This window comes from Schistocerca americana, chromosome 3, assembly GCF_021461395.2.
Source record: "Schistocerca americana isolate TAMUIC-IGC-003095 chromosome 3, iqSchAmer2.1, whole genome shotgun sequence".
Taxonomy (NCBI): domain Eukaryota; kingdom Metazoa; phylum Arthropoda; class Insecta; order Orthoptera; family Acrididae; genus Schistocerca; species Schistocerca americana.
In genome coordinates, this window is record NC_060121.1 from 778,814,225 (window position 1) to 778,839,030 (window position 24,806).

The 24,806-nt window shown below is 40.4% G+C and overlaps 1 protein-coding gene across 1 annotated transcript in view; it reads right to left on the minus strand.

The window, feature by feature from the left end:
- LOC124605635 (post-GPI attachment to proteins factor 3) overlaps positions 1–24,806 on the minus strand; it is a 112,382-nt gene that overhangs the window by 65,132 nt on the left and 22,444 nt on the right. The window contains exon 5 of the mRNA XM_047137453.1: positions 5,322–5,458. Within this exon, the coding sequence (XP_046993409.1) occupies positions 5,322–5,458 (137 nt within the window). The remainder of the gene's footprint in view (positions 1–5,321; positions 5,459–24,806) is intronic.

The following is a 24,806-nucleotide window of genomic DNA, read 5'->3' on the forward strand; positions in this document are numbered from 1 at the left end:
AGTAGTAAAGGAGTTTTGATATTTGGGGAGCAAAATAACTGATGATGGTCGAAATAGAGAGGATATAAAATGTAGACTGGCAATGGCAAGGAAAGTGTTTCTGAAGAAGAGAAATTTGTTAACATCGAGAATAGATTTAAGTGTCAGGAAGTCGTTTCTGAAAGTATTTCTATGGAGTGTAGCCATGTATGGAAGTGAAACATGGGTGATAAATAGTTTGGACAAGAAGAGAATAGACGCTTTCGAAATGTGGTGCTACAGAAGAATGCTGAAGCTTAGATGGGTAGATCACATAACTAATGAGGAGGTATTAAATAGAATTGGGGAGAAGAGGAGTTTGTGGCACAACTTGACAAGAAGAAGGGACTGGTTGGTAGGACATGTTCCGAGGGATCAAGGGATCACAAATTTAGCATTGGATGGCAGCATGGTGGGTAAAAATCGTAGAGGGAGACCAAGAGATGAATACACTAAGCAGATTCAGAAGGATGTAGGTTGCAGTAAGTACTGGGAGATGAAGAAGCTTGCACAGGATAGGGTAGCATGGAGAGCTGCATCAAACCAGTCTCAGGACTGAAAACAACAACAACAACACCAACAACAACAACAACAACAATGAACTGTGCGAAGATAGCTGTCTCCCCAACTACAGAAACATTAAAAAAAATTCTTATGTCAGTAGCATATAATTTAAATTTGTACTTTTCCCCTTAGTAGATAACCAATAGTTTTTAAGATACACCATATAAAACAAGTTTGATAAAATTCAATCACATTCTTTGTCTCCATTAGTAGGTTTCAACGTTATCAAAATTCTTAAAAACAAAATTTCTATTGGTTACAAACAAAATAGTAGAAAAACAATTAAATGTTGTTCAGTTGAGCTTTGCAATATATCCTATTTCTTACACAACTAATCATTTCATAAAGGTATCTTCTCAGATAACTTATTTATGCTATTGTCAAGTCTATTCACAAAAGAAGGGATGAAATAATAAGAATAATACACTCATTCATTAATTCCAACATTTTCAAAAAATTTTGAAGTCACGAATAATAGATTTTATAAACACTTATGACATAAATATATTTTCAGTTGCAAGCAAATTTGGACATAAAAAAATGACTGTCGACGGAACAGTCTATATTTACCTTGACAGATAGTACACTAGAAGTCGACAATCAGGAATTATCATCATTGGAAATATTTTGTGATTTAGTCATGGCAATAGTGCGCAGCATGATATCATCACAAAAAAGTTAATCTAATAAACAAAGTAATACACCACACAACACGTTCATAGTTCTCAACTTCACTGCATGACACAAAGCAGCAGGTATCAATTCCAAGACAATTATACACCAATAGGCATTCAGAATTTGAAGAAATGAGATATCGTGTACCACACTGTTCTCTTTTAGGTCCTTTGTTGTTTTTGATAAATATAAATGGGCTTAAACTTCCATTATTGTCAGAAAATCAAATTTTGCTCTTTTTGCGGATGATTAAAGTATAGGAAAAAGTAGTACCAATCCTGATGCACAAAAGACATCCAATGACATTAAAATATAAACAAATCCTTTGAGGCATATGGATTATCACTGAATTATGACAGGACTCTGTATACACAACTCTTACGTTTCTCACAAAACTCCACAAAATATTATAGTCTCCCCCGCCCCCCCCCCCTCTCTCTCTCTCTCTCTCTCTCTGTCTCTGTCTCTGTCTCTGTCTCTCTGTATGTGTGTGTGTGTGTGTGTGTGTGTGTGTGTGTGTGTGTGTCAAAGACAATAATTACACTGAAGTCACTGCCATTTAAGATGGTCTACTGGACATCGTCCTCAACAGGGGATGTGATCACCACAGACAGCGATGCCTGGTCTGTAACGCCCTTCCATGGCCACAAGGTTGGTAAGGTGGTAAGGAGGTCTTAGTGCAGGGCATTCCATACCTCCACTAGCATTGTTGACAACTGCTGGATGGTCATTGGTGCATGTGGAAGTGCTGCAATATGGATCCCCAATGAATTCCACACATGCTCAATGGGATTTAAGTCTGGGGAATGGACAGACCTACTCCATTTGCCAAATATTCTCTCGTTCCAAGAGTTCGTCCAATTGCGCTGTTCAATGCAGTTGCACGTTGCCATTCACAAAACTTAAGTAATGGTCAATGCAACTCTGAAAAGATGGACATGTGGAAGGAATACAGTGTCACATTAATGTGTTGAGTGTACCGTGTTCAGAGATATGGATGGCAATATGCCCATGTAATATTATGCCTTCCTGCACCATAATACCTAGAGCATCAAAAAATCACGTTCGATAATGCTCCTGGGTGTATTAGGTGTTCCCATCTCTCACCACATGAGGGTACAAACAGCTTAGTCAAACATGATTGTTTTGGTGATCCAACTGTTATGATTTGGGGAGGCATAATGTTGCATGGACACCCTGATCTCCAAATCTTTGAAAAAGTACACTCACAGGTCAACATTATTGTGACTACTTTTTCCCCATTTGCATCTTTTTAGGGTTGCATCAACCCTGACTTCACCTTTATTGATGACAATGCATGGTTGCAATGGGAGGATATTTGACAAATGGACTGGCGTGACCTTTAGATATCATGTTTGTTAGAGTTTAATCAATTATGTTTGCTAACTAGATTCTCTGTAGCACCAGTGGGGAAGGACACTATGGTGGGTGGTGGATCGTGAATGGGATGAGGTCAGGAGGCTGACGGTGCACAACCCAAGGACGTGGATAACAGCAACGCAAAGGGTAGAGGCCTGCCTGATGCCTGGAAGCATTATTGATACAATATCACAACATCAAATAATTATTGTCTATAAAATGCAACATACAATGAAACAATGTTCAGGAAGTCAGTTCTGGCATGCCTGCAGTGGTGTCCACTGAGATGTATGTCTCTGCACGTGACTCACACCAAGCTGACAACATAAGGCCAATGAACTTGCCATACTAGTGTGTGGTCACACCCAAACTGAGTGAGGCTGTGCATAGCTTTCAGAAGAAGATGACCTGGACTCCCATGAACCCATCAAAGGTTGCACACAGGAAAAGAAGCCACCAGCTCTACTCGGAGCATGTGAATTCATGCAGAGAGGTGCTGTGGCCTCCTGACAGAAGAGAGATCAGCAGCATCAAAGTCTACCTACAGGAACAGAAGCAGGCAATGGCAGATTACACATTCCTGCAATGAGAGATGATCTGCTCCCAGGCACTGCTAGTTAGGCTGCAGCTGCCCTTCAGTCTCGACAGTGGTGCGACACTGCACTTATGACCCTCCAGCTAGTGCTTGCTGTTCCATACAAGAATGAAAGCAACTAGACAAAAGCATAAACAGTTTTAATTTTATGAATTTGTCATGCTTTTGAATGAAGAAGTCTAATTTTCTTTCTTTAAGTTTGCTGTGACAATGTTAAAACTTTATTTGGCCTTAAAAGGTAGTTGCCTCTACACTTTTTCCTCTTAAAATTGTTTTCGATATTTTGTTGCAAGGTGGAAAGGTGGCTTGAAAAAGGTTCAATGCAGCAATCTTCTTGATAACTTAGCTACTCTGCTTTGGACTCAATAACTACCTCTTTTACTAATGGCAATTATGATAGTAATGAGGGCATTACCAATGAAACTGCTCCAAAAGAAAGTAGGCAAGTTGATGCTGTTTGATTATGTCACTTTAAATTTCAGTTACTTTAAGAACTTTTGGGTTACTCTTGAAATTATTTTTTGAATCAAATAAACATTATTTAAAATAGTTGTCATTTTTGTTGCAAATAATCATCTTAAAGACTGTTACATTAAGAATGTACTACAGAAACAAATCTGGGTATCTACGATAAAGGAGGACATTAACATGAGTTCTACTGATCAAAATGATTAAGAAACGCTGCTGCAGAGCAGTGGTTGCTATTTGTCCTGTGTAATCAAAGAGACAAACAATAATTTGATGGAAGAGCTTTGCCAAAGAATAACTTTTGTCTTGGAACACCCAAACAGTTGATTGCTGCTTCGTTTCCACATTGTAAAAATATAGTGAAGTCTCACATCCCGTTAGGATGCTGCATTTTCTCAGTCAAATTTTTTGCTCATTTGCTTACACAGGAGCCTATTTTTGAACTTTGGGCAAACTAGGCAAAATACACCAGTATGAGATTTTTTTACAGCAAAATGCATTATAGTTCATTGCTGATAGAAGTAGCTCCATGATGAAATTCTGCAAATCAACTGTAATGTCTTTTCTGAATTACCAAACATTGAACAAACGGCCTTCATGGAAAAAAAAAAAAAAAAAAAAAAAATCATTCAGTGAGAATGTTCACATTTCATAGCTCTGTAGCACTGCCTGGTGCGTGATGGTATAAACTTCAAAAGTGACTATTGTAGATCACCCTGCAGAGAACCCATAGACACTTGGAATTTTGAGAAGTTTTTTGAAATACATATTTTCATTAGCGTCTTCATCATTATTTTCACTATAATGATACAAAACAGAAATATAATATTAGGAACAAAAACAAACTCAACAAAGTGTTTAAGGGATTAACAATAGTACAGGAATGAGTCAGATACACAGGTTCACATTTATTCAACAACCTAATATAACATATTAAATGTCTTGCAATAACTGAATTAATTACATAACTCTATGTTGGGGAACTGTTCATCTCACTGACGATTATTTTTGTAAAACTCTTAAAATTAATGCATTAAACTACAAATTATTTATTTGCACTGTAATACTACACCATTTAATTAAGATGTTTCAAATACTATTCTTAAATAAAATGTACATCCTCGACTTCTTTCCATACCTCAGAGACCATTCAGCACAGAATGTATAGAAGATGATCCATACAGACAGTCATTCTCTATGTCTACCATCCATAAATGAAATAGAAAATATAAGAAATAGTACCGGTATATTATTTACAACCTACAGCATACCATATAGTGATATAGTGGCTCACTGACCAAAAATTTAAATTATGTACTGCCAACAGAAAAGGATGCGGGGGAAAGGGAGAAGAGTGGAGGTGGGATTGGAAGAGGAAAGGAGTCAAATGTATACACTCCTGATTACATAATTTGTAATGAAGAGAAAAACTCATAGTAGGTCAACAGAAAATTACAAGGAAATGTAACACAATGTGATGAGAGTAATTGCAATAAATTAATGAGAAGTACAAATATTAGTACCAAAAAGTGTAAATCCTATACACATTTTGAAAGACAACTTAAATTTTACTAGAGAAAAGGATGTATAATGCTGTATAAAGGAGAATCAGTATACTTACCTACAACAATGTTTGCTTTCATGTTGTAGCCATAATCGAAGTGTACCATTGTCAAGTATGTAACATGATGAATGAAAAACAGAAGACTCACTGCTGTCAGTAACATTGTTAGCAGATTAATTTTCCCAGACATCATCCTGAAATACGAGAAAGTCAGTCAACAAAGTGCTATAGCATTATTAAAATTATACATGACAGAAACATATTTCTGGCATCTTACTCTAATAAGTGCTACTGATCTATCTTGTAATGTGCAAAAACCTTCAAAAAAACAAGTTATTCGTGTATGAAAACTAATTATGAAACATTGTGAAATTTGCAACACCAAGAAAGATAGATCTAACTGAAATGAAGTTCATATAACACATTAGATACATGAAATTCACAAATGATCAGCATTACAGGACTGCACATTATCTTCAACAAATTGATATGGTGTCTCCACGAAATGTTATTACAGCCTCTCAAAGCCATAGCAAAAAGAATCAAGGAGAACCTGGACATCTTCCTAGGGCATCTCCCTCCACACAGATTGCACGTCACAAAGCATCAACACAGATTGCCGTAGGACCACAATGAACACGTATCTGGTCAATCATATCCCAGGCATGTTCAATGAGCAAAATGTTAGGTTGACATGCAGGGCTTGAAAGTGGTGGTAAATGCTTCCAGCCGAAATATGAAACTGCCCGAAGGATGGGCATTACTGCAAGTTCTAAAGCATGAAGTTCCTTCCCATCCCAAAGTGTATTTTACCACCTACCCCATCTAAGAAATATAGTGGTCCTGTAACTCAACAAAACTTTTCTAATTTATTTTGGCCTACTGTGAACAATTATTGTTGCGTGCTTATCTATTATAAACACAATGCTGTACCTGAGAGGTAAAGTGGCATTATGTTCTATAACCAAAATTTCAACTAAAGACCATATTTTTAATACATCTACATCTATACTCTGCAACTGACCTTACAGTGGGTGTTAGAACGCACTCTGTGTAACACTGTTGCTTCCCCTTTTTCCTGTTCCAGTTGTGTATGGTTTCACAGCAAGACGAATTGTCTTTACACTTCTGTGTGGGCTTGAATCTCTCCAATTCTACCTTCATGATCTCTCAGTGATACATACAGAAGGGTCCAGAAAAATGTAGACAGTCTTCGATAGTTAACATCTTTGGAACAAAATGACATATTATTGCAATTTTGCCCGGTAGCATAATCCACTGTTTTCTGAAAAGATCTTGGTGTGCATTTTCCAGCCTGTAGATGATAGTGTAGCAATGAATGATGTAAGATTGTTGTCTGAGCAACACACTGAAGTGGTACTGGAAGTATGAAAACATAATGAAGGCACAACGGCAATGGCATAATGTATACAGAACTCAGCCACCAATGCATATAATTTATGGTATTCAAGATAAATTTGAAGCTGACAGAAACGTTCAGGATGTGTATAAGGTAAAGTCTAACATCAACAAGTCTAGCTGCCAGTGTTGCTGTGTTGCAACATTTTATTAAGTCACCTAAAAAATCTGAGGAGCTGGAACCTAACCTAACCTAACCTAACCTTAAGTAAGCTGATCAAGTGTAACAATAAATTCTGAATGCTGCTAAATGGAAAGTGTACATTCCAAGATCGCTGCACGCTATGACCGAGGATGACCCGGATCGAAAGAGAGAGTACTGCAAGCGGTTTGAAAACACTCTTCGCAAGGGTGAATGTTTGCAGGGATGGTTATCTGGTCTGGCAAGGTGCAATTCAAACTGAATGGTACTGTAAACTGCCACAACTGCATGCACTGGGCTCCTGAAAATCCTCACGTTCACAAGGGCAAACATGTTAATCTACCAGGTGTTAATATGTGGTGTGCTCTGTCATCATGAGGTTTGACTGGCACATTCTTCTTTGAAGATATTTTAACTGGTGATGTGTATCTTCATATGCTACAAACACCAATTTTATCTGCCACTTGAGAGGTGTTTCGAAATGAAAGATTTTATGTACAATAAGATGATGCTCTGCCTCACTAACACAGAGATGACAGAGCTTACGTGGATGAAAGTCTACCTGGATGATGGATAGGGCAAAGAGAAGCTGTTGATTACTCACCATGGTCTCGAGGCCTGAAACCTCTTGACTTCTTCCTATGGGGGACCTTGAAAAATGAAGTTTCTCAACAGAACAAGCTACTGGAAACCACTGAGGCATCCTGTGCAGCTACCACATTGGCACCACTGACAGCTGTAGTTTGGTCAGCAGTTAAGCAGCATTGATGTTTGGCTGCTAATGGCAGTCATTTTCAACACACAAAATAACCTCCCTTCCCCCTCTTGTGCAAGAATTTTACTGGTATGTCATTTTGTTCCATTAACATTGACTATCAAAGAGTGTCTATATATTTCTGGACCCTTCTGTATGTAAGCAGAGATAATGGTTGACTCTTCTGGAATGTACAACCTCTGAATTTTAAGTTTACCACACCATGATTCAAGACACCTATCTAGTAGTGTCTGCCAATGGAGATGACTGATTATCTCTGTCACGCTTTTGTGCTTACTAAATGAGGCTGTAATGAAACGTGTGGCTTTTTGGAACTTCTCTACATCCTCTATCAAACCTACCCGGTACAGATCCCAGACTGATGAACAATACTGAAGTGTAGGTCAAACAAGTGTTCTGTAAGCTACTTCCTTTGTTGATGGACTACTGTAGTATCATACTTAAGACTGTGCATTTTGCGCTGTAGGTTTATCTCTGCTTGGAGCATACGAATCCAAAGCTTCTATATTTCAATCATGTTTTAAGGCTTCATGCTACTATCAACTTGACTTATTGGTTATCACGAAGTAATAAACCACATTATCAGTAACGTCAAAGTCTCGTTGTTGTTTGCTGTATGCTGCACTGACTAAAAGAGAAGGTACGTTTTGTGTAGCTATCTTGAGTTAATAAGCACACAGAGTGTTCATCAAGTTATACTTCCTAGTTTCTCAATCCTGATCTATGAAACATTTAAGTAGTTTTATGGAGAGATTTAATGCCTATCATTCACTTTGAAGGAGCAGTCGAATTTATAATGTGTTGCACATTAGTATCTTATCTGTTGTTAGCTAACTTTCACAATCATTAATCATTTTTTCATTTGGCAACAATAGAACCTGCACTTATGATACAAGCCCATTTCAGGCTTAAACTGAAGTACGGATTTTGGGAATTTAGATAAAATCTTGGAATGATTAAGACTCAATCACAGATGGCTAATATGGATTCTAGTGTTCAAAAAATAGTCGGGCCAGATGTCATGTTGGCAAGTCAGCACCATAATCCATGCTTTTAAGACACACAAAACACAACACATTGGTGTTTGCTAGAAAGCACAATGAGATACCAAGCAAAAAATATCCGATTCGAGGGACCTCACTCAGATTCTGGAAATTACTAAGAAACAGGTTGTTGTTGTTGTTGTTGTTGTTGTGGTCTTCAGTCCTGAGACTGGTCTGATTCAGCTCTCCATGCTACTCTATCCTGTGCAAGCTTCTTCATCTCCCAGTACCTACTGCAACCTACATCCTTCTGAATCTGCTTAGTGTATTGATCTCTTGGTCTCCCTCTACGATTTTTACCCTCCACGCTGCCCTCCAATGCTAAATTTGTGATCCCTTGATGCCTCAAAACATGTCCTACCAACCGATCCCTTCTTCTGGTCAAGTTGTGCCACAAACTTCTCTTCTCCCCGGGTTGTTATTGCAACTGAAATTAAAGTACTTTCTGCTAAGCAAGATGTGCTATAGAAAGAACTATCAGATGAGACAGCTGCTTTGTAGCTCACATCTGCTGGCATCTGCAGTCACATACAGACTGTGCTATCAGAAACATTTCAGAAGTTTGCATCTAAAGCAGATAATCTCTCTGCCCAGCAAGAGATGATGGCATGCAACAAATTTGAAATACAGCGAAAAATCTTAGCAGACGAGTTCACTACTTAGGCTTCAGCTCAAGATGAACAAATTTTCCAGTTAGTTGACATAAAAATACAAGAAGCCACTGGTAAGATTTCTACGGAAACCTCAAAGGTAAAAAATCAGCCAGACAATAGTGAACTGTAAAACACAAATGAAAAGCTAAGCCAAGATCTTTCACCATGGCAGAATGCCTTCAGCAACCAATAAGAGGAAATGAAGAGAGAGTTATTGGAAGTATGAGATATAACAAAGGACAATATGTCTAAGGCAGGTTTGGAGGAAAATTTTTCTTCCGAGCCAATGTAGAGAGAATTATTGCAAGTGCAATCTAGGTGCCATGTGCAGCATCATATAATTGGTCCTGTGATACAGGTGTGCTGCCACATTTCGCAAGTATGATGAGGGAAGAAAATCTTAGGAGGCAGCAATAATTTCAAGTTTTCATGCCGGATAAAAGATGCGTGCATCCTGTTGCTTTTATATGAACGTTTCATGAACTGATGCCACATTCGTGGTTGGATTTGCAAGGAACTGTTTTCATGACAGGCTTTATTACGGGTTAAGTAGCCTTGTGGACTACAGACACTGCTGAGTATTGCCAAACTTATGATGAATTTGAATGGGCATTCTTGGCCAAGTACTGATTGTTGGCTGTACAGGATAGGTTGTCTAATGAGATATTCAATCCCGAGCCCTTCCAGATGCGCCAAGGGAGCCTGCAAAATTTTTTTAGAAAAGTACCCAAGTAAGGCCAGATATTGGGATAGTTCAATACCACAACATGTGGTAGTGAGGATATTAAAGTCAAAACTATTCATTCATATTTGGGAGAAGTTAGTCAGTGTAGCCAATCTAAAACAGAAGAATTTATGCTAGTGTTAGACTTGATTCATTTAATAAACAAAGTCATCTTCCCAGAATAGCAATTACAGTAAGAACAATCACCATGATCACAAAAGAGTGCATACAAAACTGTGCAAATAATCATGGCCCCATGAAGATGAATGGTGAGAACCATAATGGTAATAACAACAATAATATGATGGTTGTACCAAAAGTAAGGTTCCCAATGAGCTACAGCCTCGAGAGAAGGTGCTAGGCTAAATCCAACAACAGTGCCACGTGCAGTGGTTCCCCCACTCTCGAGCCCACCCATCCGGGATTCACTATGTTGTTCAGTGTTGGCTTGGCAGCAGTCAGAGATGGAATGGAAGTGTTGATCGCCGCTCCCACCAAGGGCGAGGTTTGAGCAGTAATCTGGTTTCTCCATGCAAGGAGTTACTGCCTGTGGAGATTCATGGTTTATGGTGGAGATTCGTCGGCAACTGACTGAGGTTTATGGTATCTGTTCAGCATGTCTGCAAATGGTGCAGGGCTTTTGCTGAAGGTGGCATGGAAATTCACGATGAAGAATGGAGTGGAAGACCACCAGTTTCGGATGCGATTGTCCAGAAGATCAACAGTCAGCTGCTCAAAGATCAGAGGGTCACTGTCCATGAACTTGTTGAACACATTCCTGCATCTTCCCATGGCACAATTGAAAGAACTTTAACAGAAACATTGGGTTATTGCAAGGTGTGTGCTCACTGGGTCCCCCGGATGCTGACTGATGGACACAAGGAGCAACACCTTGATTGTGCTCACAAGTTTCAACAACAATCTGAGAGGGGAGGCAAGAAGAAGTATTTGTTGGACTCTATCATCACAGGAGATGAAACAAGGGTGTTTCATTACACCCCCGAAATAAAACAACAATCTTGTCAGTGGCATCACTCCAGTTCAATGGAACCAAAGTAATACAAACAAATGCAGTCAGCAGGGCAGGCTATGGTGACTGTGTTTTGGGATCAGAAGGGGGTGGTACTCATCATTTTAAGCAACCAGGGACAACAATAAACACAGACAGATATTGTGAAACATTGACCAAACTCCTGCGAGCAATCCAGAATCACTGGAGAGGACAACTGAAGGAGGGACTAGTGCTTCTTCACGACAACGCTCGACCCCATGTCACTTGTCAAACACGGGAGCTTTTGAAGAAATCTGGGTGGACTGTTATGCCCCATCCCCTGTACAGCCCAGACATAGCCCCCAGCAATTATCACCTCTCCCCCAAGCTAAAGGAACACTTAGGTGACAAACACTTCAAGAGCGATGATGAAGTTTGAGCAGAGGTTACTCACTTCCTCAACAGGTTGGCGAGAGACTTCTTCGACTTAGGAATACAAAAGCTGGAGCACCGTCTTCAACAGTGTGTCAAACAAAATGGAGACTATGTTGACAAATAGACAAAAGTGTAAGCTTTTCAACATTGTATAAATTAATAACAATAAACAATGTTTTCTATTTGTAAGAAGTTTGGGAAACTTAGTTTTAGTACACCGCTCTTAGAAATAATTATGGGAATAATTTATTCCAACAGGAACAGTTCCTAGTGGCACTACCAACCAGCCACTTATAACATGAGTACTAACTGGCAGAGTTCTAATTCAGATGGAAACAAGAACTGATGGTAACTGATGTCTGTTTCTGTGCTGGAAAATTAAATTTGGCCACTTGTTGGTATAAACACCTGGCTGAAGATTGGGTGTGAGGATTCAGTTAATTTATAAATTTATTTATTGCTCATCTTTAGCTCCAAGATGTTTGCAACCCCCCGTCCCTTCCCCACTCATTGATAATCCGTCTTATGTCTGTGGAAGAGCTCAACTTACTACCAAACCCAGGACTCAACTTCGATGTATAGAGAAGGCTTTTCTTGTGCTTTTAATTACAAAATGTGATCAGAGGTTACTCATCCAGTTATGAACAAACAGCAAACTTTCCTCCCCCCCCCCCCCCCGACAAAAAAAAAAGAAGAGTATCAATACATCAGTATATCAGGATACACATTACTGTTATACTCTCCTGGTTGTTGGTCTTCCTTGACCCCATAATTCGTGTAGAAGATTCTTTTACACCTCCAGTTACTTGCCAAGTACAGCTTTAACATTCTGGTTATGCCATGGAGCCCACACAGAATACCTCAGACGAGTAATAGAACATACAAACTAGATTTGCTCCTTAATAATTCCTCTTACATAATAATTACAATTTTAAGTTCTGGATAATTTTTCTGGACAAACAAATGAACAAATCATCTAGCTACTAATAAAGCTTTCTAATAAAGATTTAACCCTCAATCAATGAAAAGATTTATTTCCAAAAACTTTGGTTGGTTGGCTTAAAGGGACGATACTGTGAGGTCCTCCTGCCAGGAACAGGCAATTCAACAAAACTACACAGCAAAGAAGGGCCTAATGCATGAAAGAAAGAAAACCCCAAGATCTACCAAAGGTCAAAAATGACTAGAGAAAGGATCAAGGAAGAAGAAAATGGGGAGAAAGGCACGTGAAAGTGCAGCTGGAGGCCTCAAAATGCAGAAAAAGTGATGGAGGACATAACCCCACCACTTACACGAGGCACCAGAGTGCGACGTGCAGAAAACCTCCACGATGCTGTATCCCGGCGAAAAGTCTACACCTGCGACAGCCATACTATATCAAAGATTTCTCATGTCTATCCAAGCCAAAAGCACAAGAAAACAAACTGCAACAAAGGCTCTTCTCAGTGTCAACAGAATTTGGATGAAATATCTATATTTTACAGATAAATGTAGAAGAACTATCAATAACACAAATGTGAGTACCTGAGCAAACTGGCCATTGATCATAATACCAATAATATAAAATCTCTCCAAGAACACAATCTAAATGAAGATAATATAACAAAGAGTGTAATGATAGGATACCTGCCATCAGCAGTACATGGCTCTATCACTTATGTAGGAAATGGCCTAGCTTATATTGACGGAGCGAGTTGCCAAGAGATCTGCGACATCAAAGCAAACACTCTGGAGCTGAGTGGCTTAACTGTTGTTTCACTCTACAAACCACCAAACACTTAGTGGCCCACTCCAGTCTTACCCTCAGTATATGTATATATCTAAGAATATACTTATGAGATCTCAGCAGCCATCACACTACCTGTGATTATAAAATAGTGATGATAATGGAGAGCAAACTAGTAGAATGGCAAAAGGAGAAAAACTCTATCTTAGTTATGATGCCAAAGAAATGAACACCTTTCACTCTGCTAGATGATACATTGATACCAATCCTGACCTGTGCCTTCCCTCCACTGATGAAAACACACTTCCTCTCAGTTGAGCTAGAAAATTGCTTAAAATATAGCTTCCCAAGAAGCGAGCACTGCCCCACAATAATCAGTACAGGATTTGAAATACTTATCATAAATTCTATTAACAAACCAAGATCGAATTTCGGAAAGATAAGTGGAATCAATATATTAAGGAGGTCAACAACAACTGATGTTGGATACCCCCAAAAGTATAAAACTACAAGAAATTTGAGAGTCTTGACTGGTGCAGCCAAATGTAATATACCATGACGGCTCAGGAAACATTACATCCCTTGCTGGGATGATGCAACAGAAAACATGATGCAGAATACCAACACACAGTTATTTCAGACAATGTTTGAGAAGACAGAATGCGGGCTAATAGAGGACTGACACTGAGGCCTTGTCGAAATGTCTGGCAAAATGGTCGGCAATAGAGCCAGGGCTGGTGAGAATAACACCATTCAGGGAAATTCCTGGGACACCTGTAGGAGGGTGGTGTCAAGAAATGTGCCTGACCTTTGCCCATAACTATGAAGTGGGAATGTGGAGTCCTATGGCAGCGACATATCGTTCCCAACAAATCTGTTTCTGGTGTTCAAGAAGATAACAGGCTCAGGTATGAAACCATTTAAAGTCCAGGAGATGGTTGAGAGACAGATGCCTTTTGCAGCATTGTAAGACACAATGGTGGTCTTTAATAGCCACAGGAATTTCAGGGATCCACCAAGGGACAGTCTTCAACTGGGAAATAAATCCAAGGAAACAGCAATCATCAAACCAACAGCTGAAAAAAACGGCATCAGTCAGACTCCATACGGACTCATCAATGCCATTTTGTGGTGGAGCAGTTGGAATGGCAGCCAAGGAAAAGACACCCCGGTCAGCATTACGAAAGATCCACCTGTGTGTCCAGGCAACTGATACTTAAAAAAAGATAAGACAGTTGAAAAATAATCACTGTAGCATGAACTGTCATGAATTCCCCATTGAACAGAGGGAAAAAATCCAGGGCTACGATTTTGTAAGATCAATCGCTGAGAAAGTGCCATGTGCCACACTAAAGTATGTGGGGGCCAAAGTTTTAAGGCGGCAGAGGTCAAGCCCTGCCCGTGGATCTTCAATTATCCTGCCCCAACCAGTGGTTGCAGTACCGCCTCACTGAGGGTTACGGACCTTAAAATCCTCAAGCAGAGGGAATGAACTGTGAAAGGAGGGCAAAAAGAACAGGAAGTGTAGGAGGCCAGACTGAGGGGAGACAAGACTGCATATCATTACTGCCAAGTCTAAATGGATCTGAACAGTGACCGCTACCAGCACAGTATAAAGAGGAACTCAACACCTAACAATTTCCATGCAGACCAATATACAGACATCACCGGAGGTTCACAAAGGGCCAATCTGGTTCTGACAGAAGGCTCAAAAATAACAAGGAGTCGTAGAATGAGTACCAACAAAACGAGATTCCTGCAGTACAACTTGAGCTACAGAGGACAGAGAAAGAAGAGATTGCGATTCTGAAAGGCAACAATAGTAACCATTACAGTTCCATTTGAGGAGAGTAGTATAAGAGGTCAGATGGATATCGAATGGGCAATAATCAGTCATTGTGCTGAGTTAGTGTCTGTCACCAGTAAGGATGGAGTGACATTCATGAATGTAAGTTCAGACCCTGACTGAGAAGGAGGAGGCGACACCCACTACGATTTCAGCAGGGGGGGGGGGGGGCGGGGGGAGGCCTCGTCTTGAGACTACTACTACTACTACTACTACTACTAATACGGCTTCTTGTCCAGGAAACACCAGGGAGGAGGGTTCGTAGAGGGGAGCCCTATCTCTGACAGGGTGCTAGGGAGGAGTGTTTATTTTCCAACCAAGAAGAAGGAGCAGTTCTGTGACAGAAGGGAATGGGAACTGCCAGGCAGGAGGAAAGGGAAGTGTGACAGGACAGACGTGAGGGTGAGGAGGACGAGGACGAGGACGAGGACGAGGAGGAGGAGGAGGAGGAGGAGGAAAGGACGCAACAGAAGCAAAGACAGATGTTAAAGATACTGGGTGGAGATGGTTGAATTTCTAACGAGCCTCAGAGTAATTCCTGAATCTTCCTTTCCTTTTCATTGATGGGACACTCTGGCGAGCAAGGAGAATGTGGGCCAGAACAGTACACACACTTGGGCATTGGAGTACAAAGGCTCCCCACATGGAGACGGCAGCCACAGTCACCATAAACAGGATTCGTATCACTTCGCGAAGACATGCGACCAAAACAAAGATACCAGAAACTGCACACACATGGGAAGTCGAATATAGGGCTTCACATCACAATGTTAAACCATAACGATGACATTTTCCAAAATGGTAACACCCTCAAAAGCCAGGATTGAAGTGCCGGAATCAACAATATTGTTCTTAGGACCCTGTGGACTTGTCAGACGAAATGAACGCTGTGTCATTTCAGAGTAGTTCTGAGTTCCTCGTTAGACTGGAGGAGGAGGTCCCTGGGGAAAATAATGCTCTGGATCATATTTAAGGACTGGTGAAGAGTAATGTTGACTTAAGTACTTGCAAGTACAATGGGAAGCCAACTGGGTGGCAGAAGAGGTGTTAATCAGTAGGAAACCAGATCACATTATACTAAATGAGTCAACTTCACCAAACTCATCCTCAGTATGTTCTACAAAGAAGAGCACTTTGGCAGTGGAAAAAGTCTCCCCATCTGTCTGAAACAAACCCAAGTAATGGGGAAAGAGATTCAACCCAAACTACTGGGCCTGGCCCTCCTCCCATGAGGTAGTCAGGTAAGGAAAAGTCGAGGAAGCAAAAGTAGGAGTAGAGAGAGAACTGTTCCTGTCTGAAGAAAAGGCTGCAGAAGAGCACCCAGGATATGGAGCTTAGCACACTTCACATGCAGAGCATCCACCCTGGTACCAAATACTCTGATCAGGAGCCTCACTTTGTGGGCACCATCCGGCCGTGGCAAGGGCTCGCACACCAATCATTACCAGCAGTTCCGACACTCCAGAAAGAGCAAGAGGTAGTGATAGCTCAGGTACCAGAAATATGGTATCTGTGTTGTCAGGGAGCTCTGCCAGATGGGTACGCAACAGCCCCCATTACATGGCTGGCTACACATGCTGTTGACTTAGAGAGTGGAGAGGGGGGGAGGGGGGAGGGGGGGAGGGGGGAGGGGGGGGAGAGCGAGAGAGCAGGAGAGGGGGGAGGGGGGAGGAGTAGAGGGGAGAGACAAATCCACGTTTGAGTTCTGGAGAGGGAGTTTTTCTCCAAATGTATCATACTACAGAAACAGAATTTAGAGAGTGAGCTCAAACCCCTAGGGGGACCAAAAAAAGAAGCAACATGGCAACACAAAACCAAAAGGAATAGAGGAACTGAGGGAATAGACAGGTCGTCATAGAGAGAAACACTGAGTTAGACAAGGAGTAGTGGGGGGTGGGGGGTGGTGGGGGAGCAGGAGTGGGAGGAGTTAGGATGGGAAGGAGTGGATATGGGGAAGGGAATGCAGCCCAGAACAGAAGAAAGTCTGCAATAGTGCAGGACCCCATGTATGCCACACACATACCCACAAAAATGCTGTGGGACCCTTGGGGGTTAGATAACCTTTGGCTTCTGGAAAATCTTGTACCTTCACATGGGACAGGGCAGACAGAAAGAAATCAAGATTACAAGGTATGACAATGGTGGTGATATCAGAGACAAATTATGTTCTAATATCTGAAACTGCCAGGCTCAGCCCAATATTCACTCACAGTCAGCTCTCAATGCAAATGTAAGAGATATCCCTACTGTTGTGATTTTGGACACAGGTGCCGCAATAAGCATGACATCCCACAGCCTTTATGAAAAATTATGAGAGACGGTAGTCATGCCAACTTTGCCAATCAGTAATTGCTGTGTCATGGGAGCTACAGGCACCTGATCACAGAATGTGAGACAGCAGGCCTGTATACCTATCACCATTAGAAGTGTAGCCACAGCTGGCACATTCCCTGTAGTTAATGCTGTAGTTACAGACTGTGTAATGGGTATTGATTTTCTACACAAGAGTTAAGCAGAAATAGATCCCTCTGTTGGAAAACGCAAATTTACAATGTTAATAGACGTGAGCTGGCAACTGATTTGGCAAACACAGAACTTGGATAGGGCAAGTACTGCCACGAGATAAAAATCAAATTACAAGGCAAGAAGATGCAAAAACGATACTCGCAGCAAACTGAAAAACTCGCTGAACTGAGTCTAAAAATACAGATTACCAACAATGTGTCAGAATATCAACATTTAACTAGAGACCAAGGGCAGATCTGAGTAAGGTTTTACTGCAATATATTTAAATGTTTGAAAAGAAACTAGGTGCATTAAAAGATTGCACATGTCACTTAAATGTCATATCAGTGAATCTTTTTCTTACCCCTCATATTCCATTCCCGCAAGCCGACCGTGTTTGATGACATTAGAAAAATGTCAAACTGGGGACATTATAGAACCATATTCCTGTCCATATTGCAATTCTTTATTAGCTATAGCCAAAGCAAGGGCAACACATCAAGATAAATAACGAAATATTTCCATTAATACACTGAATGTGTAATGACAATACATTGTGTAAATATGTACATAGCTATTCACAGGTGTGGATGTATGAAGCTCATATTAACGAAAATTTCATACCTAGTGTTTAAGGGTAATTGATGTGTATATTCTTACATAAGTTTTCCCTTTTTTCCATGTGGTTAACATACAAGTCAATTAATTAATTCTATGCACAGCAAGGATAAAACCTTATGAGAAGAACAAATCATACAGAATCATTCAGACAGATTCCCATATTTATCAGGAAATATTCTGTAGTGTCATTACCCAGTTTTTAGTGAAATTCGTAAGTCTTGGTAGTGAAGTACTGCAATAGCAGCTGGTAGCCACAGTGCAGTGACATGTGGGTCCAAATAACATGTACACAGGATTGCAAGATGGGCTAGCCACACTCAACGGAAACTGCACCGTGCAGCTGTAATAGCCGTAGCCGGTAGATCGGCGTCACCCTACCAGAGCAAGACTCTTGCTATGGACTACATGACTTGGTACCAGGTTTCGGCATAACAAATGCACACCATACAGGTCTGATTTTGAGGCCGAGGCACTTCAGGGTCTGACAGCACATGGTGACGTCAGGGCCATGCCAGATAATGAGATGACTGGGCATCACCAGCAGCAGCCATGGTTTCAAGACTGGGTTGGGTCCAGCTGTCACCAGCGCACTGAGTTTCTTGCAGGACTTGGTGCCACAGTCCCACTGACCTGCCATCAAGCCAGCCACTATCAGAGCCCTGCCAGAGGGCAGTGGGTCATGCCTTGAGCACAGCAGTCTCCATATGCTGCTGCAGTGTACGCATGCAGGGCTGAGTTGCAAGTATGGCCATTCCCCACATAAACATCGTCATAGCAGAGCAGACAGCAACACTGACTTACAGCCATGGCCTACTGAGGCTGCCAGCCGTCCTCTGACCTGATGTCTTAATTGCAGTGCACTGAAGTGAGCATCTCCTCACTTGATGGAAACAGCTGTCCACAAGCTAGCACCAGTCAGTGTCAATGGAGTGAGGTGTGTTTGCCTTGCTAAGCTAATGATGCAATGTGTAATTAGAGTTGAATGAAAACATTTCTTTTGGTCAGCAGTATATCTACTGGGCATCTCGACCCATTGCCACCAAAGAGCTGATGCTGCCGCAGTGGACAGCACAACATCCAAACCACAGCCTTCAATATCGTTATTGTGGAGCAGGTGAAACCTATTCTGTTCTTTTCTGGTGACAAGCATGGAATTGAGAGTTAGGGGCCTTATGTAGAGTCACTTTTGTGGTATCAGAAGAGCCAATGGATCTCTCAGTTTAGGGGTAATCCTAGGAATGAATGGCTATAACCAGTGTACACAGTGCTATTTACTTGGGGATTCTGCTCCTTGTGCCAAGTCTACACCAGTGATTTGTTTTACATGTAATCATTTTGATCACAGGATGAGACAGTGTAGGGAATCCAGGTGGCTCATGATTAGACAGAGAAAGTGAGTGTGGTAATACCAGTAGCTACAGAGTGCCCTGTCCATGTTCTTACTGAGGTGTTAGTAGTTGGATTGTGAAAATGGGTAATGGTGATGCAGTGGCAAAATCAGGCACACAAAATGTCTCCAATGAGGTAGCTATACAGTCAGTGGCTAATTATGCCATCCAGTCAAGGGGAGAGAATATGTTTGTGAATAACAAACCAGCAGAGATTGATGAGGAAATAGCATTATTGAAGTTACATAATCCAGGAGCAATTGGGAACCTTGTTTCTCCCTTTTTCAGTGGGTTGTCATTGGCTTACATAGTGAGTTTGTCAAACAATTGTTACAGATAACAAGGTTGCACCTGTTGGGAGATGGAAAGTCATTTGCACAGCGCACAGAGGCACTGCACAAGGCAGAAAATTTTGAACAACTCGCGCAAGGATTAGCAGAACAGTGTACGGTTTTTCCATGAACAATTAAGAGTAATTTCAAAAAGGCATAATGAAGCTGTAGATGATTTTGTGGATAGGATTAGGAAACTTAATATGCATGCATAAGTCTTAACACATAGTGAGGAGGTGAAGAAGGTGTTGCTAGAAAAACCAATCAACGGGCACTTGGTGCTTTCCTGAAGGGTTTAGCAACACAAATGTCTAGGAGGCTGCACACTGGTGCACCTAAGGATCTGCATGCAGCAGTTAGGCTGGCACTGTAATATGACAAAATTGGTGTTTCGACAGAGAAATGTGATTGCATCAATGAGATGTTTTAATTGTGGGAGCACAGTACATGTGCATAAGCAATGTTGCCAACCATGAAGTAGTAAGGATGGTATGAAATACTGGCGGGTTAACGGGAATTATGACCGAGATAGTATGGATCAGCAGTGAGCTATAGGAGTAATAGTAGGGGTGGTCTGTGTGATAATAAGCACACATTATAATTGAGAGAGAATGCCAGATCCGACATAAGGCATGGCCAGCACAAGTAAATGTTGCGAAAACAAATGCAGAGGTGTAATGTGCCATGTGGGTACAATAAGTAAACCTCCAGTACAGGTTTTTGTTGGATAAAGGAGCACATGTGTCAGTGGCCTCGAAAGAGTTAGTGGGTGAGAGGCAAAGGAATGCATCATGTTGTAAGTTGTGTGGCTTAGGGTATAGTCATATATGACCACTGGGGCTGGTAGTAATGAGTTTTTCATTGGAGATGACCAAGTTTAAGCAGTGTGTGGGACTAGGGTCTTATGTAAGCAAGGGACACAGCATGATCCTAGGGTTAGAGTTTATAATGTCCCAAAATTTGGACATTATAGAGAGAGTTATTTTTGTTAACTTATTACTAAAATGTCTGAAGTGAACAGTAATTATTTTCCATTGGAGACATAGTCTGAACAATGTAGCTATCATACCTGACAACTGCAATTGTACACAGTAATATATTTTCTTGTTCCGTAAAATAAGCAGTTGTAATAGCCGCTACATCTGCTGTCTGCCTTACTTTTGTTTCCGCTGTTCTTGGAGAAAGAGTCATTTATGTTGAGGAGGTGTGTGTGTGTGTGTGTGTGTGTGTGTGTGTGTGTGTGTGTGTGTGTGTGTGTGTGTGTGTATGTGTGTGTGTGTGTTGAGGGGGGAGGGGGTCATTGTTAGTATATGCACGAAATGTTAACCTTTTTATTATTTAAAGTAACCTTCCAATTTCTCATATCAATGTTTTGAACATTTAAACAATTTCTAGCAATTTACAGCTGCCGCACTGCCAGAAAACAGAATACCACTGGTGTGCAACAATCAGCTGCCTTTACGTGGCAATTTCAAATATGACAAAATATTTTTCCACAGTAGCAGCCACACAACAGTTTAAAGCATTTCATTTAATAATAGCTTGCATAGCAAAGAGTTTATTTTAATACGGAGTCGGTATTTACAATATCCAAGTCAGATACAGCAGCTTTGGCCTTGACTAAGAACAAAAGAATCTTAAAATATACAATTGTTAAGGTGCCTTGTATGATAAAAGTGAACCCACCAACAAAAAGTAAATGCAAATCCAGTATTTTATTCTCTTTACATATTCTTATTTCATTGGCTTGTCTATGGAAGTCTGGCCTCCATTATATGCAAATTTATGTAATTTATAGGTAGGCTTGGTGCCAGAATATCAATTAATGGACCAGTAATCAAGAATAAAATGAAATAACTTCATGCATCAACATCATGCCTTAACTGACCTTCAACATGTTTTGGAACTTAGTGGGAAGCCATTCCAGCTAGAGGAAGCAATCCAGTTAAACCATGAACAATGACATTTAGGCTTAATTCACAAGACTGTGTGTAAAGCAAAACTGGGAAGTCGCTAAGTGTGGGTGTGGAGCCAAACTTACCAATTTGTGTGTTATGTATAGTGGAACCACTGGAAGATAGTGGGGTGTTACTTTCAGTGTGTTGTTTAATAATAATAGTATTGTTTGCACACAAGGAAGTGACGGAGGCAAGGTGATGCCCATCAATGTGGATTGGTAATGCTGGAAATTCCGAATGAGGAAGACTGCTGCACAGGATGCTGCTACGACTACATTTCGTGAGAAGCTGGAGCATTTAAAGAGGACCGAGAGGGCGCAGGTAGAGAAACTGTTTTTAGAATTTCAAGACCTATTCTTTCTGCGATAGCTGTTGCCTGCAATACAACATTGGATTCTGTCAGGGAACACAGGACTGGTTTATTGGAGGATTATGTAATACCACAATCTCTGCTACAGATTTAGGAGGAGTTTGGCAATCAACAACTGGCTGATGGTATAATAAGCATTTATAGCATCACTGAATACAGTGAACTGTGATTGTATCCAATGGCGGCCCACGAGTATACATTCTGGATGTTCACAAATTTTTAGATTCAGATAATTTGAGAGTGTGAAATCAACAGCATCTTCTGTATAACAGTTACGTTTATCAACAAGTTTATACACTTACAGTCACTGCCAATAACAACATCAACAGTAATAATAATAATAACAGTAATAATAATAATAAACCCCGGGGAGGCCCGGGAAAAGAATAGGCCTCTGGTATGTTCTGCCAGTCGTAAAAGGCGACGAAAAGAACAAGCCACTAATAGGGCTAACCCCCCTTTTAGTGTGATTAGTTGGTTCAGGACAGAACTAAAGAAGCCTCGGACAAGCGCCGTCATGGTCGGGGACGACGCTTGAACCCTATGCCCGCCCACAATGGTAACAACACTGCTAGCCAACTGGAAAATGATTTAAATCCAAATAGAGGTGTTTTGCAGGATATGCTTCCAGCAACCACCCTAGAAGGAAAACAAAGACAGAGAATGAAATGGTCAGATGAAGTTAACCGACACCTCATGTTCTGTTATTACCAAGCAACAAACCTAGGAACCAACACAACTGGATACAGATCACAAGTATACATAACATTTATTACCAGATACCCAGAATTAAAATTTTTAACAGAACAACGACTAGCTGATCAGATCCGTGTAATAATCAAAAATAACAGGATACCCCAGTCAGAATTAGAACACATCAAACAACAAGTACAACAAATACTGGAACAAAATAATGTGCAACCAGAAGAAGAAGAAAATACAGTAATGGACTCAAACATCCCAGAGCAAACAAAGAACAACACGCATCAATTAAACAATCAGAGGAAAACAAAATCTTAAGACAGCCACCAGAACAAGCACAAATAGAACACGAAGTGACACACATGTTAGATACAGAAGAAAAATTTCAGCTGACATATATAGAATACAAAGACACAAATAGAGACATTAGACCATTCTTGCATAGACCGCCAAATAACCCACAAGTCGAAACAACAATAACAACTATCAGCACAATCATACACAACAAAATAAATGAAAACACAACTATGGAAGAGTTACAACTACTGGTTTATATAGGAGCACTCGCTACACTAAATATACACACTAGGCAGAGATCAGAACCAACCAACACACAGAAGAAACCCACAAAACCAGCATGGCAACACAGGCTACAGATCAGAATAGAAAAATTGAGAAAAAGACATCGGACAGCTAACACAATTTATAAGAAACGAAATATCAGACAAAAAAACGAAAAAGGTTAGGTAAAATCTCACAACAAGAAGCGATAGAGCAATTAGATGAAAAGAAGCAGAAATTACAAGCATTGGCCAAACGACTTAGAAGACACAAAAAAAAAAAAATGAAAATAGAAGGAAACAAAACCAAACATTCAACACAAACCAAAAGAAATTTTACCAGACAATAGATAACACACACATTAAAACAGACAATCCACCAAACATAACAGACATGGAACACTTCTGGAGCAACATATGGTCAAACCCGGTACAACATAACAGGCATGCACGGTGGATACAAGCAGAAACAGACACATACAAGATGGTACCACAAACGCCTGAAGTGATAATATTGCAATATGAAGTCACCCGAGCAATTAATTCTACTCACAATTGGAAAGCCCCTGGAAAAGATAAAATAGCAAATTTCTGGCCAAAGAAGTTCACCTCAACAGATTCACATCTAACTAAATTATTTGACAGTTACATTGCAGACCCATACATATTCCCTGATACACTTACACATGGAATAACTTATCTGAAACCTAAAGATCAAGCAGACACAGCAAACCCAGCTAAGTATCGCCCCATAACATGCCTATCAACAATATACAAAATATTAACTTCAGTAATTACACAGAAATTAATGACACATGCAACACAGAACAAAATTATAAATGAAGAACAAAAAGACTGTTGCAAAGGAGCACAAGGATGTAAAAAGCAACTGATAATAGATGCAGAGGTGACATATCAAGCTAAAACTAAACAAAGGTCACTACACTATGCATACATTGATTACCAAAAAGCTTTTGATAGTGTACCCCACTCATGGTTACCACAAATATTGGAAATATACAAATAGATCCTAAACTGATACAGTTCCTAAACATAGTAATGAAAAATTGGAAAACCACACTTAATATCCAAGCAAATTCAAATATTATCACATCACAGCCAATACAGATTAGGTGTGTTACTGGCAGCAACAAATCAACAACTCAACCAATTACTAAAGATAACAGAAGTATTCAGCAATGATATAAATATGGCTTTTGGAACAGACAAATGTAAGAAAAATAGCATAGTCAAGGAAAAACACACTAAACAAGAAGATTACATATTGGATAACCACAGTGACTGCATAGAAGCGATGGAAAAAACAGATGCCTGTAAATATCTAGGATACA